General features: G+C 38.6%; 5 protein-coding genes across 8 annotated transcripts; 2 read left to right on the top strand and 3 right to left on the bottom strand.

Moving 5' to 3' along the window:
• Window positions 1–354: 354 nt before the first annotated feature.
• Window positions 355–2,001, top strand: LOC115621152 (histone H2A.v). The gene is made up of 4 exons (XM_030514710.1): window positions 355–514; window positions 857–934; window positions 1,198–1,311; window positions 1,479–2,001. Exons 1-4 carry the CDS (start codon window positions 512–514, stop codon window positions 1,707–1,709), a joined length of 426 nt encoding a protein of 141 aa, XP_030370570.1. The 5' UTR covers window positions 355–511; the 3' UTR covers window positions 1,710–2,001.
• LOC115621151 (SPARC) lies at window positions 1,998–6,140 on the bottom strand. Its single transcript, XM_030514709.1, has 3 exons — window positions 6,047–6,140; window positions 3,156–3,318; window positions 1,998–2,898 (listed from the first exon to the last, which is right to left on the bottom strand). The coding sequence occupies exons 2-3, from the start codon at window positions 3,309–3,311 to the stop codon at window positions 2,134–2,136; spliced, it is 921 nt and encodes a 306-aa protein (XP_030370569.1). The 5' UTR covers window positions 3,312–3,318; window positions 6,047–6,140; the 3' UTR covers window positions 1,998–2,133.
• A 903-nt stretch (window positions 6,141–7,043) lies between these two features.
• LOC115620549 (ribonucleoprotein RB97D) lies at window positions 7,044–10,995 on the bottom strand. Of its 4 annotated transcripts, XR_003995227.1 has the most exons (7): window positions 10,825–10,995; window positions 10,509–10,738; window positions 10,196–10,440; window positions 9,440–10,123; window positions 8,872–9,029; window positions 8,756–8,810; window positions 7,044–8,692 (listed from the first exon to the last, which is right to left on the bottom strand). XR_003995227.1 is itself a non-coding variant. In XM_030513831.1 (6 exons), the coding sequence occupies exons 1-5, from the start codon at window positions 10,900–10,902 to the stop codon at window positions 8,878–8,880; spliced, it is 1,389 nt and encodes a 462-aa protein (XP_030369691.1). In that variant the 5' UTR covers window positions 10,903–10,994; the 3' UTR covers window positions 7,044–8,692; window positions 8,872–8,877. The 4 variants fall into 4 exon arrangements, 2 of the variants coding, with proteins under 2 accessions (XP_030369691.1, XP_030369692.1); XR_003995226.1 differs by having other exon boundaries at window positions 8,756–9,029; XM_030513831.1 differs by lacking the exon at window positions 8,756–8,810 and having other exon boundaries at window positions 10,825–10,994.
• Window positions 10,996–11,142: 147 nt separating this feature from the next.
• Window positions 11,143–16,260, top strand: LOC115621293 (oxidoreductase-like domain-containing protein 1). Its single transcript, XM_030514896.1, has 3 exons — window positions 11,143–11,244; window positions 15,703–15,833; window positions 15,894–16,260. The coding sequence occupies exons 2-3, from the start codon at window positions 15,714–15,716 to the stop codon at window positions 16,125–16,127; spliced, it is 354 nt and encodes a 117-aa protein (XP_030370756.1). The 5' UTR covers window positions 11,143–11,244; window positions 15,703–15,713; the 3' UTR covers window positions 16,128–16,260.
• Window positions 11,457–17,927, bottom strand: LOC115621935 (homeobox protein rough). Its single transcript, XM_030515782.1, has 3 exons — window positions 17,456–17,927; window positions 12,085–12,319; window positions 11,457–11,814 (listed from the first exon to the last, which is right to left on the bottom strand). Exons 1-3 carry the CDS (start codon window positions 17,925–17,927, stop codon window positions 11,457–11,459), a joined length of 1,065 nt encoding a protein of 354 aa, XP_030371642.1.
• Between the last annotated feature and the right edge of the window lie 324 nt (window positions 17,928–18,251).

Raw genomic sequence — 18,251 nt, 5'->3', positions numbered from 1 at the left:
ACATTCCCTTACAAAAAATACATACACACACACACGCTAACAATTAGCCAGTCACACGAAACGTAGCGTCGAACAATGTTGCCACACGACCGGACTAAATATGGGCCAAATAGCTTGCAATTTAATTATATCAATTGAAACCGTATTGTAGCGTATAGATCCAAACTTATTACACCGTTACCCCCAGGGAACGAAAACCAATGCCTTGAGTACATATAATTCGCGCAAATTAAGTTAGTCCTATGTGTACATTGTTGATGTACGGCAACATCATACAAGAATGCAACTCTGGCTCTGTGTGTTGATGGCGTCTTTTTTCGGACATTCATTCGCATAAAATTTTGACTACTGTGCAGACGCGTTCAATACGTGAAGAAGAAAATTCATAAAATTAGCACAGATATAATTTCGATTTACTTGTAACGCGCATTCCACGCATATTTAACGTCTCATTCGCGCTTTGTGCATTTAATAACCACGCATTCTACAAAAGAAAAATCGATTTGATAAAATGGTAATTACAACAATACGAGAAAGTGCCAGCCACAGCAGCGGCCTTAGTTACTTGACAGTTTGTGTTTTAATGCGCGTGCCTCACACAGAGCATCACTATAAAATATTAACACGACGACGACAAGCATAGCGCGAAAATTTAAATCCGCTAAATGCTTATTGTAGCATTTAAGGGATATACTCCAGTCCGTGTGTGTTTCTTTTTGGCACGGCGGTAAAGTGTTCAGCTTTAACCTCACAATATTGCTGGTTTCGTTTTGCCGCCACCATTTTTGTTTTTTTGACTTCTACGCTGTACTCTTCTAATTCTGTGTTCAACTTATATATTTATTTTGTACGGCAGGCTGGAGGCAAAGCAGGCAAAGATTCTGGCAAGGCAAAAGCAAAGGCTGTATCGCGTTCAGCTCGCGCGGGTCTTCAGGTGAGTGTTTTACAGTTAGTCTGTACATTTTGGCGCCTTTTTTAGTCGCTCGCATACAGGGTGCTGCTGTACACAAATACATACATACACAGACACGAATGTTTGTTGTGAACGTTTCGTGCGCGCGCTGCAATGTTTTGTATGTATGTATGCGTGTATCGGCTTTTAAAGAACGCCTTAGGGGTAGCAAAACATAAACACAAGTGTTGATTGCGGAACTTTTGGTTATTTTTTTGTGCGTACGCACTTTTCTTTGCAAACAGTTCCCCGTTGGTCGTATCCATCGCCATCTGAAGAGTCGTACCACATCCCATGGTCGTGTCGGTGCCACTGCAGCTGTGTACTCTGCAGCCATTTTGGAATACCTGACCGCCGAGGTAAGCGCAACTTACAGAGATTTTCCCGCCCAATTTCCCGCTACTTTATGGCTCTTCCTCTATTCACATTGCTTGTGTTTGCATGAGCTAGTTTAGTGTGTGTGGCAATTTGTGCTAAAAATGCTAGATACTGAAGTAGACCATTCTTTCATCGTTTTATTTTCCAGGTTCTGGAATTGGCAGGCAATGCATCGAAAGACTTGAAAGTCAAGCGTATCACACCCCGTCATTTGCAGCTCGCCATTCGCGGTGACGAGGAACTGGACAGTCTAATTAAGGCAACTATTGCTGGCGGTGGCGTCATTCCGCACATACACAAGTCTCTCATTGGCAAGAAAGAAGACACTGTGCAGGATCCGCAGCGAAAGGGCAATGCCATTATTTCGCAGGCTTATTAAATAATTAATTACCAACTATTTTTGACATTTTCGAAAACGTTGCATTATAACAATTAGGCGTGAAGCAGAATTCATTGATCTAAGCATCCGCCCCGATCCCCACTCTGCCCACAAACACACGCATTCACCATACATTAAAAAACTAAACGTTACAAGGAAGCATACATATAAACTTAATTGTCAGTGAGAAATCGTTTTACACTTATGCAAAAGAGAAGAAAACAAATCTTAATTTAGAGCAAAATAAATTACACAAATAAATTTAATAAAAATAAAAACAAACAACTATTTATTATTGTACAAAATTTATTGAAGCAATCATTAAAATGTAATTTACATCATTAAGCAGAAAATATTGTAAAGATTGATTATACAAATTGGAGTATTGTTCGAAAGTTATGACGACGGCTCTCGAAATCTCCGCTTAGCCCAAAAGGTGAGGGACAGCGTTCTGCACATCATCACAGCGTTCCTTCAGTACCTCTTCCTTCAGCTCCAGACAGGCACCCCACTCCACGAGTGTGATGCGGTGATCCTTGTTCGCATCGCACGACTCTAGGAAGGGCGCAATGCAGTGCTCCAGACTGACTAATGGCGCCCGAATGGGGAACAACTCGTGGCGTGAGACCGAACGGTCGGTATCACCATCTAAATCGCACCATTTCCAGACAGCAGCGTTGGCCCAGCGACGCGTATTGTCAGTCTCGGCCTCCAGTTCCATTTGCATATAATGTTCGGTGAGCTCGTCGCGCTCGGCCAGATCGCGCATCACGTTAAACAACCAGTCGCGCATGCGGCGTGGGAAGTCCTTCATGTCCTCTTCGGGACAATCGCGCGCCTCGTGGCAGGTGCCGTAGTAATCAATGTGTAAATGGGTGTTGTCCGGATCGCGGCAACCGGCAGCCTTGGTGTCGCACAGACAACGCTGCTGGTAGACTGCACAATCGGACGGCCAGGTCTCGTTCTTGTTGGTGCATACATGGCGGCGTACGTCCGACTCTTCTGGGCACTCGGGAATGCAGACACACTCGGGCTTGTCATCGGCCATCTGGCAAACGCGACCAGCTCCGCAGTGCATGCGATCGCACGGATCGACTTCAATGACTGGGTTGTTCAGCTGATTCTGCTGGTTTTCAGCCACTTCGGCCAATTTGCTAATCAGCTCATTCTCACGTTCCACATCCTTAGCCTGTATTGAAATGTAATAATTTTGTATTGTTATTGCAAACATTTTCATGGCATACATTTTAATTATCAATTCAATTTGATATCAATAATAAGCATCAATTGAAATATTCCATTATATTTGTTGTTTATTAGTTCTTATATTTGGATATTTATATGTTAAGAGATCTTAAGGGGATGTTTAAACTTTAAAAGCAAGTGAACGTTATCTGAAGCTTGTAAATTTTTGTCAACCAACATCAAAGTTTGCTTTCATTTTACCTGGTTCTTCTCCTCCAGCAAACGCAAGAACTCCTCGTCGTCCTCATCAAAATTGGCTATATCCTCGAGGCCAAATATGTCATCAGACGTGTCGTCGGCACGTACTTGGGACAGTGCCAGCAGCCCCAAGCAGAGCAGCAGCCAAAGGGAACGCATTGCTAAACTGAAAGTAGTAGATCATTTTCAAATTGTAATACCGCCTAATCTACACGGAAAATGGGTCGCCAAAGTTCGTGCTCTCGTTTTCGTAACCGATTAGACATGGCCTTCAGTCGTTCATAAAATCATTCTGGTAATTTCGGTTCTTATCATCCAAAACGGGCTTGTGTTTGTTTTCCTTCAGGTATATTCGTATTGGCATACGAAGCAGCTGTCGTCTGTAACTGTACTCCTTCAGACTAGCGTACAGTTACAAACGAGTAACGGTCGACGCTGTAACCAACCCCTAATGGACAGCATTAGCGCCTTGCTGCCACCCAGACAATCGAAGACGCATAAATTACGGATGTAATCGAGTTCAAAAGGTCACACAACATTTTCCAACGTAACTCCAAAGCGAAACTACGCAAAAATTCATGGAAATTCATGGCAAGCAAACAAAGTCGCCTCAATGTCTCAATCAGGAAAAGAAAGAGGGAATCAGAATCACTACACAAATGTGTAGTTTTAATTAAATGGGGTGAGCTGCCTTGGTGTTGAATAGAAAGCGCTGTGGCTTTTCCAATGTGGCTGGAAAAATGCCACCAAATATATAATTGAGGCTGCAGTTTTGTTCTTCTAACACATTTGCGGGCAATTTGTTTCCCTAAACTTCTTAATATTTGTTTTCTTAACCATTAATGCCTAAAAAACATTTGAAAATATAAATCTTTTGAAAAATAAGTATAGAGTATTTTTTATTGTTAAATAATTTAGGCAGTTAGGCGAATCAAATTATGTGTGTAGAAATTATGAAGAATTTTTCATTGCTAAAGCAAAAAGCGAACTTTTTGCAGGTCAATTGTTTTGAAAATAAATATAATCTTTAGCATTATTCACAATTGTTCATTTTGCCAACAAGTTTCAAACTAAATTATTTAGATTTAAATCCAAAAAGAACTTTCCGTGGTTTATATCGAAAAAGATTCTAATAGGTAGAGTAAAATTTATAAAGTCAGAAGAAACTTATGAGGTTATTTGAGAAAAGAGGGCCTGTCCGACTCTTAAATGCCCTGATTTCAAGAATATCCTGTAAAATAAACTCTGTATGTAGTATGAGAACTATTTGAAGGCATCAGGTTATACTTAGGCCCCAAATTTTTAAAAGATATCCGCATAAACAACAATCGTTTAATGTTTCTATAAGATGAGGCTTGCCATGCCCTAAACTAGTTTAAAAGCGCTGGAAAACCCTCTCTAATAAAGCATATTTCGTTCGAATTTCGAATAATATTTACATACATACATCATCGGAATTTTTGAGTTCAGCGAATGTTTTTTCTTTTTTTTTTGGCTCACCACAAATTGGCGGCATGTCGAACACATGGCATATGTTTTGCAGATCAAAGCTATTTTGCCTCAGTATAGGAATTATTATACAGACGGGTAGAAGTATATACAATACATATATGTGTATGTAGTTGTCGTTCTATTCCTGATTAGAAGTGACCTTAATGCTGCCATACATATGTACAAGTGTAGTTTCATAAGTCCATATACTCCTATCAAAATGTCGCCACATTCCGGCGCCTTTACACATATAGTATAAGATCACATCCAAACGCGCACCATGCAGCGACAAATGTGGCTTATCGCTGACTCCCAGCTTATCAGGGTCTTCCGTTTTGGGGCCTGTATTGGCGACAGCGTCTTGAGATTTGCTCAATCGTTGGGCAAATGAGACATATGTATGTATGTACAATTATTATTTTGGAACGAGCACAGATTTTTTACAAACATACATACACATGCATATACTTCTGTATATAATAGATAGATATGTATACTATATGATGTATGCATATATAGTTTGCCTTTCTTGTGCACTTAATATGTGAGCATTGCAACAATTTCCAGGAACGCGCAAAGGCATTTCGCTGCGATGCGATGCTGCTGTATGTAGATTTAAGTATACGAGTATGTACATATCTATGTTTGTCTGTGTTGAGTGTGCGATTTGTTATAGCTGCACTTTAATTACATGAATGTATCTACTATACATGCACAAAAAACCGACTAAGAATGACGTGATGCGGCGCATATAGACGCAGATATTGTGGAATATGCTAGCAGAATATTTGTGGGGAACTGCACTCAATTGGATATGGGGATCGCTCGAGATACATACATACATATTATAAGTATAAACAATGTACAGTAATATAGAGAACGAAAACACTGAGAGAAATGTGGAGAAGTTTTGAAAAAGTGTAAGCCAAGGTAATAGTGGAGGGGTAATAGTGAAGAGATTGGTCACGATAGAGTCGACGGCTAAAGACATGTGTAAAATATCATCAAATTATTCACTAGACTCTTTACAACTTCTTTATAACCTTGGCTGAAAATCCTTGCTGGAAAACAATAATTGGATACTTTTAAAACTACGTATCAGATCACAATCACTTTCGGGTTATTGCACCAAGAGAAGACACATTTTGGTGATGAAAACTGACTATTTTAATAAACAAGTGTTAGTTAGACCAGATTTATTAATAACGCACTATTTTATCTTTAAATTCCTATAGGAAATTCGAGAAATTGTCTAAATTAATTGACGTTGTGCGAAATAATTGAGTTCAATTAACTTGAAATTGGGCTTTTTAAATTGATTTATACTCGTTATGGATAGAACACATATAGACAGATCCTTAGCACTTTGTTGTTATTGAACACTGATTCGTAATAATACTCACTATAAAATTTAATTTCCTGTTCTATTTAATTTTTAAAATCGTATTAGACTAATGTGTAAACGCGGCGACTGCTGACGAGCGACTATATGTCAGACTGTGCGCTTCTCAACGATTTTGGATCGTTTGTGGATGGGCCTCCGATCTCAGATATGTTTGGTCGCCAACATGTTGGCTGCCCCCAAAACATTGCAACATGTTCGATTGGGAGGGCTTACATGGAGAAAAGCGGCGAGTAAATAAAAAACATTTGTGTTTAGGTTTTCAATTAATTCACTTTTATTGGCTTGCTTTAATTTTTTTAAATATACATATATTTGAACATAACATGCATATAGGAAGAGAATTGACTTACCACATACGGTCTTCAGAGAGGTTCTTCTAGTTTCTTCGTCTTTGATTCAGCCTTGTTTTTTAATTATTGTGAAAAAGAGATATTTGAATATTTTAATAATTGGAGCGTATCAGCGTATCAGTATCAGCAATTTAAAGAAGCATTGACCCTGCGAACTTACCTTAAGACCCAGCTTTAAATTGAAATAATTTCATTACACATAAACACATAAAATGAAATGAAAATTGGACGATAATGCACCCTAACTAAAATCATTGCAAATGTAAGGCTGGTTGTATTTTTCTTTTGCTATTTTTAAAGAAAACGTTAGACTTCGACCTTTCCCAACCTCAGACCCATTTCATCTTTGTAGCAAATAATAATAATGGTGGACGTACTTGGTGGATTCTTTGTTCGTCTAGTTATGGTTTCAGATATTTGCTTCAAAGATAGTATGTTTAAGCCTACAGGGGACGATACTGATATATGTATGTAGTACGTATATTTAGAGCTTCATAAAATTAACTAGATTCATGGCTCATAATTAAAATTATATATTTATATAAAATAAATGTTATGTTACCACTACTTAGAATTTTTCCATATTTAGAGACTTACATCGTAACTTGGTCCTGGTGGAATAGTTTAATAAAATGTTTAGATACGTATGTAGCATTATTGTTTTGCTCAGTTTTTATTTATTTAAAATAAATGTAGTGCTTTGAATAACATAAGTAGATTGTAAATAGTAATTTCGTTATGTAGAATAAGCTTAAATAGGCTGGCAATTTAGGGGCTAAGCTTTGCTCTTACATTATCCATACATATGCGATAAAAGTAAGTTTTAAGATTTTGGTATGTGCTAGAACTTAAGGATGTCTACAAAGCAAATCATTTCTGTACAATCTAAGCCTAAGAGTTTATGTCATGGCTGCTAATTGTATTGTATTTTATAATGATCATATACACTCAATATCTTTTTTCGTTTTTCAATCACACTCCAAGCAGTTGCGCATGCGCTGGTTAGAGCTTTATTCAAAATGTATTCTATATGAACATATAATATATTGTTTTCATTATTTTTTCATGTATTTATGAATTAGTCCATTATTTTTTTTACATTCGATTTGTGGTAATCAAAATTGAAATCTGCATTGAGTTATTATTAATTGGTATTAGACCTAGTTGATTATTTAAATTCGTGACTATCTTATATATTCCTTTGCTGTTTATTTTATTATATTGGAAAATCTTTACTATTATAGAAATAATTAGGTAGAGAATTATTACAAGGATCAAATATTATTCCATGTTGATAGCATTGAAACCCTATCTTGAGTAAGACTTTTACAATGTGAGCTCACAAAGCTAACAAAAATTGCGAAAGGCTTCATTGTAATAAAAAAAAGCAACTGAAATAGTTTATTGAAACATGCTTATAATATACATAAAATAATAATAGTGGTGCTCTTTAATTCCTGCGACCATTAATTCATTTTACTTCCTCTTAATAGACTATTATTTAAACAGATATTTCGTCTGTGTGAGCTCACTTAAGTATTACAAAATACGTTGGTATTCATATCTGTTACATCGAATTTATCTTTTGTTTATAAAATTGACGCTTATTTGGTTTTGTGTGACACCCACCCTTGCGATGCCCGCCAGCTCGAATCTTGGCTCATGGACGTATTTAAGATTTCTAACGCCGACAACAGCAACATTTCATGTGAAATGCAATAAAAGGCATTTATTACTCAGCACTTGACCAATAAGCTTATTAAGCCATAATGCTATACGGCATATATATAATTCTTAATTCATTTTACGAAGTAATAATACTCTTTAATTATACAAAAATACATTAATTACTTGAGCTTTCGTGTATCGCAAAAGTGGGAGCTGAGTTACATTTTCACAAAGGATAGAGAACGCTAGATGTTGTCTTAAAGAAATTCCAATAACCTGTTGTTAAAAAATAAATTAAAACACCTTTTCGCTTCTTCGCTCTCAGAGTTGTGCGAAGTATAGTTTATAAAACGTTTGTATATAGTATGTACTCGTGGGCTATTTGTGTATAATGTATGTATGTATACTAAATAGATATTTTCATAAAATGTACTGATACCTTAGGCTTATAATTAAAAATCGTATATAGACGTGGCTTAGATATCCATATATATATTTATATATATAAAGAGAGAGGGAGAGAGACAATGCGGTATATGTCCTGTTTTAAGTTACTAAGCTTATAACGAGCCTATAATTTTTTTTGTTTAGCTTTTGTGTAGCACAAAATGCACGTGTGTATGTATCTAAATTAAAGAGAATTTTAAATATTAGTATTTTAAACTGGCATATATTTAGATCAGACATACTTAAGGAATTTAATAGAGACTGAGACAAGGACGTTTATTATCGGTTGGTTTTTTGCTGAGTAGTGTTGGATAAATGCTTATGGCGGAAAGCAGCACGAATAGTAATTCAAACTTACCCAAAGTTATCGTCGATATTTGCTATTAGCGCTAGCTCCAGTGGCCACCGAACCATTGGAGACATTCTTGGGCACAGGTCCCGAGGGAGCTGCAGTGCCATTTGGTGGGACTGCAGAACTGTAAGGTCCGTAACCGGGGGTAGGAGGTTGCGCATTGTCTATTGGTTAAGGGGAAGAACAAATTAAAAAATTGCTTTAGAGACCACATAGTACGTTCATACGAAGCTCTCAAATGATAAGTTTTGACATTCGAATGGGCTACATTTATGTCAAATAATATTCGAGGTATTTAAAAAATATGCAAATCATATTTGTACAAAAATATTTTATAAATATTGATATTTGATTCAATATTTGCTCCAAAGCTGGAGGAAAAAGTTTGTTGACTGAATTTGTGTATAACAGAAATTATTGGAAAACAAATGAAGAATATGATGTCAAATATCTTATCTTACTTTTACGGCGTTTAGCTTCATTGAACGGCTGCATGAAAGAAATATAGATGAAAAGTTCGATGTCAAAGCGCGGATTGTAGGCTTCGTATAAACATAGCTGGATTCAAACTTACAGTAGTTATTGGCCGGCGGTGCAACGGGGTACGGATTCATGCGATTTGTATTCATGTTGTTATGTTTAGTCGGTCCTCCGCCATAGTTTTGTTGATAGCCACTGCCGAAATTAGGTGGTTGTTGTTGTTGTTGCGGTGGTGGTGCCTGATTAGCCGGTATGGCGCCATTGGGTTGCGCACCAGAAACAGGTGCAGCCGCACCTGGTGGCATGTTCCAATTTCCTGAAGGTGGTGGTCCGTTGCGATAATGATCTGCTGGTGGTACACCTGCCGGCGGCGGTTGTACAGGCGGCGGACCCCACTGATTGGCATTCCACTGAGCACCCGGTGGTGGTGGTGGCGCATTCCAGCCATTCTGTGGTGGCGGATATGCGTTCCAGGCATTCATTGGTGGCGGCCCCTGTGGGTAATACTGTTGCATTGGGGGTGGTGGGCCCCAGTAGCTATAGTTTGGCGGCGGCGCACTCATAGGCGGAGGCGGTGGCCCCTGATAGGGTTGGATTGGTTGTGAAGGTGCTGGCGGACGATAGCCGGGCGCAGACTTTTTGTTATTCGGAGGCGCTTGTAGTTGCTTTGTACCACCATTTGCAACCACACCATGTCCCGACTTGTCATTCTTTTCGATATTGTAAATAGATTTTTTGACATCTACCAGCACATACTTAATGCAGTGCTCTCTTTTTACTGCAAAAGGACATAAGAAAAAAATACTGCATTTAGAACACCAAATTTGAAACCGTAGTACTCAACACCTACATATGGCTTTGTCTACAGCATCGTAATCATCGAACTCGACGAAGGCAAATCCTCTGCGTTTCCCAGTGGTTCGGTCTACGAGCAGCTTCACGGAGATAACACGGCCGAATTGTGCGAAATACTCATTCAGGCATTCCTCGTCATGATTGTCTTTTAGTCCGCCGACAAAAAGCTTCTTTACGGAAATATTTGTTTCACGTGCCTCACGCTCTGGTCGAGGCAGCGCCCTCTTCGCTTCTACGGCTCTATTTACAAAAAGACAACACACTCTTTTACCAAACACAATTCATATAAGAAGGTCCACTTTACTTACTTTCCGTCTATAATATGAGGTCGATTTTCTTGAGCTTTGTCAACCATTGCCGACTTTGTGTATGTAATAAAGCCGAAGCCACGCGAACGCTTTGTAGCAGAGTCCCGCATCACCACAACATCAACGACTTTTCCCCATTGTCCATAGTACACCTTGAGGTTCTCCTCTGTAGTGTAAGGGGCCAGTCCGCCGATAAATAGCTTACGTAAGTGCTCCAATTCACAAATGTCCTGTTTATAAGGGATGACGCATTGCATGCATTGTGGGTTGGGGTATGTAAAAAAAAATGGCATACATAATTTTCATTGAAACTCACATCAGTGTCCGGTATCTCGATTACCTCGCTAGTATCGTCTGCAATAACCTCTTCTTTAATGCGCATGGGGTTCGCCATGTCTATTATTTTTTCTCTTAGCTGCAACTAAATTAATAAACCAAGAATTTGATTGACTTCAATCGAACTTCAATCCGGAAAAGAATATTCATGTAAAAGAAGAAAAATCTATATTTGACATTCGCTGGAATACGAACACCATTTTGATTGTCATTCACCACGAAGTTACGTAGCAGTCAGCTTGTGCGCGCGACTTCAGCACTTAGTGCTGCCAATTACGCAGGCTATAGTGTTTGTTTTGGTTTAGTTTATGTACATTGGTTTAGTTGATGTACACAACGCTTATATAAACAAATATAAGTGCGGTTCATGGTGTTTAAGTGCTTAATGCAATCCATTGGGGTAAGTAATTTAGTATTTGGTTGTTGGCCGCCCAATGGGTGAACTTACCAAACATTCCGATATGTAGAATATAACAGTGAAAAGACTTGCAATATTCTCGTTATAATGCCGTTATATTTGTTTTTTACTTAAACTACACACGCGCTTAATACAATCTGCAACTTAGGTGGTAAATAATTTAAAGCTCTATTAAAATTATCAACGCATAATTGCTAACATGTATTTATCAGCGTTGGCGTCTGTGCTGGCGTTGGCAGCGCGCTGTTGTTGTTATTGTTATTGCCGACGATGCCATTGCTACCATTATGCCGCCGCTTTTCGTGGCCATCAATGTCAATATAATTAACATCCGCATTGCGCATATTATTTACGACGACCTGCCGATGCGTGTTCTCCTTTTGCAGCATTGGCGACGCATGCAGGCCCGATCCATTGTAGTAGCCACTGGCTTGCCCGGCTGTCTGTAGATTCGTGAGTATAGTCGCCGGGTTGCTCGCACTCCCCACAGCCGTCCCATAACTCGATTGTCCCATAATACTGCTCATAAAACCATTGGCCACGACAAAGTTCCTGCAAATTGATTATATCGTAGGTACATCAAAAGATATCCCAATTCAAATGTGCTCCGTGGGCAGGGGCTAGGTACGGCTAGTGCCAGTGCCTGTCTAATTGGGTTTGTGTGCGCGTAAATGTCGTAAAATTAATTTCGTGTTAATTTTATGTGAGTACATCAATTAAACTTGTGACATTTCCTTGAATTACTTCCGTTGCAAAAGGCCCTTTCAGGGGTGTCTATTTTTATAGCTCATACCCTTCCTCCACTCCATTTTGGTCACTCACCTGTAGTGCTGATCAATTTGCGCCTTCTCTATACGTTTGTCCTTCGCACGGCGGTTTTGAAACCAGATTTTGATTTGTGTCTCGGTCAGCCTCAAGGTCTCAGCTAGTTCAAAGCGCCGGCTCCGAGAGATATATTCGTTGCGATGGAACTCTACCTCCAATCGCAGCGTTTGCTCGGTGCTGAAAGTGGTGCGTTGGCGACGCTGACGTCCCTCCTTCCGACGACGACGGGCCACTAAAATATTTAAAGCAATTGGATAGATTTAAGATCAAAATGAAATAAAAAAATTTAAAATAAGAAAGGAATGCGAAAGTCGGGCAGGCTCAACTCTTAAATACCCTGTACCACCCCACAAAAAAGAAATTAATTAATTAAATTAATTTAATTAAAGTAATTAATTTATTAATTAAATAAATTAAATATAAAATATTCCATACATGCATGCATACATTTACATCAGAATCTATGCGTGTTTGTGTACTTGTACATATGTATGTATGTATGTGTGCATTGAGCCTGGTTATATGGCTATAACTTTCTTTCTGCATCGGGAAAAATGAACAAACTCGTCCTTTCTCGGGCTCAGGAGAATCTGTATACCAAGTTAGGTTATTCTAGCTTTTATAGTTTCTGAGATCCTTGCGTTCATACAGAAAGACAGACCCTTTGGGTACAGGGTATAAAAATTAAAAATACGGTGGAACGTTTTTAGTGGTGAAATGGATTGATTGCTGGTATTTGCAATTTCAAATCACGAACTCTTACATTCACGAAATAAATGTAATCTGCCTTACTAATTGTTGTTAAAAAAAGAACAAGCTAATACTTTCGTATTTTACTTTTAATAATGTTGATGTCCTTTAGTTACTTAAGAAACGATCTGTTTTTTTCAAATTCATTGTGATTTTTTTTTTGCAATAAGATATTTTTGTTCTCAAATATCGTTGAAATTATTATCAAGTTTTTAATCCTTGTCAACTATTAAAATGTTTGTTTTATTATTTTTTTACTCGCGAAGCTTTAGAAAGTTAAGGTAATATGCAATATTATATTTCGATCAGAACGGACATTTTCAATGAAAACTTTGCATTACAAAGAAAATCTTGCATTAAGTTGCGGTAACAAATGCCCAGAAAATATTCATGAATTAACATAATCCCAAGCCTTCTGATATGTGTAACTTAATGTCTCCATCCACCTTATCTTGTTTTCTATTTTAATTTCAATTGACGTTGATTATTATGGAACTCGCACCACTCTAATCCCTTTTTCTGCAATCATAGTTCTGTTGCATCAATCAACAATTCATCTGCCATAATGGAGATGTTAGAGCGAAATTAATCTCGCATTAACAAGCTATTAGGGACCATCAAGCTATGCACCCAACCCCCTCTACCAAAACACCCACATAAACCATTCCGAGCGAGCTCGCGTGCCGGCAAGTTAAACAAATAATTAACCGCCTTCCACCCATTTCGTACGGCAATGTTTGCGTTTTCGCAGCACATTAAAATGCATTTTACACGTGTTTTTTGCAGCTCGCTTTTTACCGTGCCCACCATTTACCAACCCCCAACACCCTCCGGCCCACACTCGGACAATCTGTACTGATCCGGGAAACTTTGAACAATGCCAGCAGCTGCTGTCTTTCGTTTTTTTATTTTGAGGCGCTATTCTTGATGTTCTTGTTCTTGTAGCATTTATCATTGTTTGTTTGCATTTGTAGTGTCGCTTCACTCAGTGTTCAAGGCTCAACCAACCGCGAATTATGCTGCACGGCCTCCACTCCATCCACACCCCTGCCAACCCTACATGTCTGCGGTCCGCTCCTTAGCGGTTAATTGATGTGTGCCAATCCTGGCGCGACCAAAGCTAGAAGGTGCCGTCGGCATATGTAGAATATGAAATGATTTGTGGTGGTTCCGTAATCCCTCTTCTTAACCCTCGTTGGACTGACTCCGGACTGTCTTAAGCTTCGCTTTTGCTTTTCGAAATCACGTGTGTAATCCGATAGGGTTAAGTATCCAAGTGTTCTTTGAACAAGCCCAAGTGTCCGCCAAAGTTGTTTGTGTTGTTTTGGTTGTCGTTGTGAGTGTTGGATGTGTGTTTTTTAGGTTTCCTGTTAAGCTCAATTACAATGTTCACGTTTTTTTTCTTTGCACTAATGATCTTTACAATGGCTTTTTTTTTTGGTCAAGTGCCTTTCTTTTAGGCGTGCAAGCTAGTTTAACAAATTGTTGAAAAGGTTTTATTTACTTTCGTTTGCTTTTAAAAGTTTCCACCTTTACTAATTGGGAAACAGTGCTATGATATCATGGCGAGTAAAAAGTATCTAGTTTAATGAAAAGTTTGGTTGAAAACTTAAATTTCCAGTTCGGCAGAAAACAAATATTTTTCACTCCTTTCACCTATTGGAGCTATGGAGGTATAATATTGTTGTAGCCTGGATAAGACTTGAAAGCCTTCGAGTCCCAAAGATATTATTGTACATGATACATACTACACATATTTCATCTCTAGATTTTGTAATACATATTTAAATGGATATTTAATATTTCATAGGCCGATTAACAGCAGTCTACATACAAGTAGTACATACAAAAGAAAATATTGTCTTCTATATAATTGTGGAAAGTCGTACCATAATACCGTGAGAGGGTGAACTAGCATTTTAGAAACCCCAACCCTTTTAAGCATATTAGAAAGTTTTTGTCAACTCTTTATTTAAAAGGCACAAGAGTATATTAGGTTGTAGCAGGCAGAAGGAGTGGCAGACCCCACAAAATATATACTTGTATATTATTAATCAGCATGATAAGACGGATGGATCTAATGAATAATCTCCCATCAGTTGTAAGAGTATTCCTCCTACGCCAATGTAATGAACATATAAAATAGTTTTTATATTTATGGAAAATTAGAGCTCCGTAAGCAAGTTGCTATCTAAAACTTCTCGACATGTTGGACAATGTGTTACTAACTAACTAACCTTTTTACGCCACCAGGGAGTGTTTGAACACGCAAAGTGATTTTAAATCGAACCGAAAAACTTTAGACATATTAGACATTGCTGAACTACTTGTTTCTACTGTGTTATCTTTAGAGTTGATTGAATGCTGGCTTTAAAAGCTGTATGCATATGTTGAGCCCCCATTTCAGCATTCAGTTAAAATACACCTTCTATTCTCAGTACCCCCTGTCCTCTCCCTAATTATGGACGGACCGCAACCACCTTTAAGCGAAATTACCACAAGTAAATGCAAAATTTTTACGGCTGAATGCATTTTAATTTTTTTTCGCAAACGCAAAAAATCCTTTGCGCCCCTGCTTCTTATTGTTTTCCTCTGCTTCGCTTTTTGTTGCTCTTTAAGTATTTTTTCTTCAGTGATTTTACATAATCCGGCCGTGTGCAATGATATTCTATAGCTTGGCTGTTTTTCTGCAGCCATTCAAATTTTTTCTGCGCTTGCTGCTCTTTTTTGTAGTTCCTGCGGAACTAATTTCTGTTCGGTATAGGTTTCTGCACCTGTTTGCGCAGGCGTGTGAAACTCTGGCCACTTCCTTTAAGTAGTATACAAGTAGTATTAATCATGAACACCTTAACTTTGCACTTTCAGTGAGAAGAACAATGCTGGCAGCATTGTGCTTCAGCTGCCCCCGTTGTCTGCTTCTAAGGCGGGGCGGGGCGCGTCTGCCTGGCACTCCGTTGCCGAGAGGACTGGCAGACCAGACGGCTGAAGAAATTGTGGTAAGCTGGCTAGCACCTTTAACCAAAAACGGTAATCATAATCCGGCTGACTTGCCACAGATACCACCAGAGCCCACAACATGCTGCATGTCAGGATGCGCGAATTGCGTCTGGCTGGACTACGCACAAACACTGTCCAAGATTCTGGACAATAACGACGAGCGTGCTCGGGAAATTGTGCTCAGCAGGATAACAGATCCAAACCTTAAAATGTTTCTAAGCTTGGAGCTGAGAAATCTGAAGCTAATGCGTGAGACTGCGGCTGCAGCCGAGGAGCCAAAAGCACCAAATTAGTACAAAATGCTGGACTCTAATTTAAATTTTAGTTTAAATTCTATGTAGATAGATTTTATTGCTTATGTAGCACAAACCGATCAGACCTCTAATACAAATTAAAAGTTCAACATGGTTCATACAAATAAGGAAACTACGTCTATAATTAAAAAACTTCGAAGGATTAAAGAAGTATCAGGGAGGTGGGGGGCTTACCTAAACCTTGCTTTAAAACTTGCTGGTTTATTCGGTTTTTTTTTTATTATTAAAATTAAGACTAACACTTCGAATATATAGGGAAGAGGATTATTATGCTATTAGGCTGAACTTGATATTAGGATCAATTGTTAAATTTAACGAAGACATGCATCTATACTTTGCAATTAAATTTACAATTCTATTTGTTTATTCGTAAGTTCTTAATTCATAGAATTTGATTAATCAGTCTTTTAATAATTACTTTTGCCAATCTACTTGTATTTTAAATGTCGATCCATTCATGTTGAATCATAGATTCTTCAAAAAAGCCGCTCCCTCTTTTCCCCTTATTACGCTGTCTACAGGAAAGATATCGGTTAAAATTCTGTAAGTTTGCCTTTTGGGTATAAACGCAAGATATGAGACTATCGGATGCGGCTTTATTGACCAGTTTCGTCTTAATAGAAATAGAAATGATTGATTAAGCATGGATGACTGAATTATGACACTCTATTAGAATATCATAATCTGATTAGTGGACAGGTAATTATGGACAGCTCTCCATGTATTTCACGTCATACTTTTGTGTTGCGGACCTAATCAAGTTCCCAGTTGATGGTTTCTCGGCCACCGTCATTAGTGTGTCATACTTGTTGGGGTTTTTCACTGAACGCTTTTAATAAAATCCAAAAATTAAAACTGTGCACAATTTCAAACATCATTTTGATGGAATTATCTTTTCCAGTTCGTTATCAGTACAGTTGGCAAAAAATTGACTTTATATGGTTAAGATAAGTGCCAAATCATATCACATATTTTTCAGAGGTGCATGATAAGATAAATTAGATAGATAGATGTGTTAAATTTCGGAAAATTTTACAGTGATTTCGTATCACTATTAATTTAAAGAAAAAAAAAAAAAATACGCCCTATTTTTTAAAAATATATAGTCTGATTGAATTCAGAAACGGAAAATTGTTTACAAGTCTGTGCAAACTTAAAGGACTAGTATATACGAATAGTAATTCGTTGTAGAATTCGTCCCCTTACTGATATCAAGCACCATTTTATAGTATATATGTACATATATAGAGATGCATTCAATATATTTTCTAAGGGTATAGCTTTTTCGCTCCTCATTTCACACTTACAAAATGCCGAAAATCCTGCACTGAAATGTGGGTCCCCCGGGAAGCCGGCGAAGGGCAGAGTCGGTATTGCAGCGGCACTCGGAGTTGAGGCTGTTATTTGGGTCGTTGAGCTGACGAAACTGTGCTTGTGGATATCCGTTGAAGGCGTTGCATATATATCATAGCTGGGGAAGCCGACTATGGAGACGCGTTCGTCACTGATCGAAATATCGGGCGAGGACACACTGCCACCGTCACTCTGGTAGGGCGTATCACAGGTGGGCGGTTTGTGGGTCCCCACATCGATGTCAACATTTTCACTGTTACGCGTCTCAAGATGCCCGTAGAGGCGTTCGAAGAACTGGCGCGGCGACGAGGGGCGTTGGGGCGTAGGCACGATCGTGGTTGTTGGGGACTTGGCAACAGGGCCTATTTGTGTTAGGCATTGCGCGGATTGTTGTTGTTGCTGTTGCTGTTGTTGCAAGTGCAGCATTTTGTGAACTAAGCCGCGAGCACTTGGATGAACCGTTATTTATGCTTGAGCTGAGACTAATAACTGGACTAATCACTTGTGTAATCGACGAGCAACTAAAATTTGCGTTACTTCCGATGCAGCCCAAAAGCGGCTGACAGTTTTCTGTTGGTCAAGCAGCGCTACCTTATCCTGCAGTAGCAGCAAAAAAAAACTATGTTCAAATTATGCGCCACATTAAATTAACAGCCAAAGCGCTTAAAAAATGTGATGAGAAAAAAACACTGGGCGCCACACCTGCAGGAAACTCTTAGCTTGCCGTTGATTGGTTGTCGCTGCAAAGCA

Source organism: Scaptodrosophila lebanonensis, unplaced genomic scaffold, assembly GCF_003285725.1.
Source record: "Scaptodrosophila lebanonensis strain 11010-0011.00,11010-0021.00 unplaced genomic scaffold, SlebRS2 tig00000024-arrow-pilon, whole genome shotgun sequence".
Taxonomy (NCBI): Eukaryota; Metazoa; Arthropoda; class Insecta; order Diptera; family Drosophilidae; genus Scaptodrosophila; species Scaptodrosophila lebanonensis.
The sequence above is the reverse complement of the archived record's forward strand: the minus strand, read 5'-3'. Positions and strand labels throughout refer to the sequence as shown.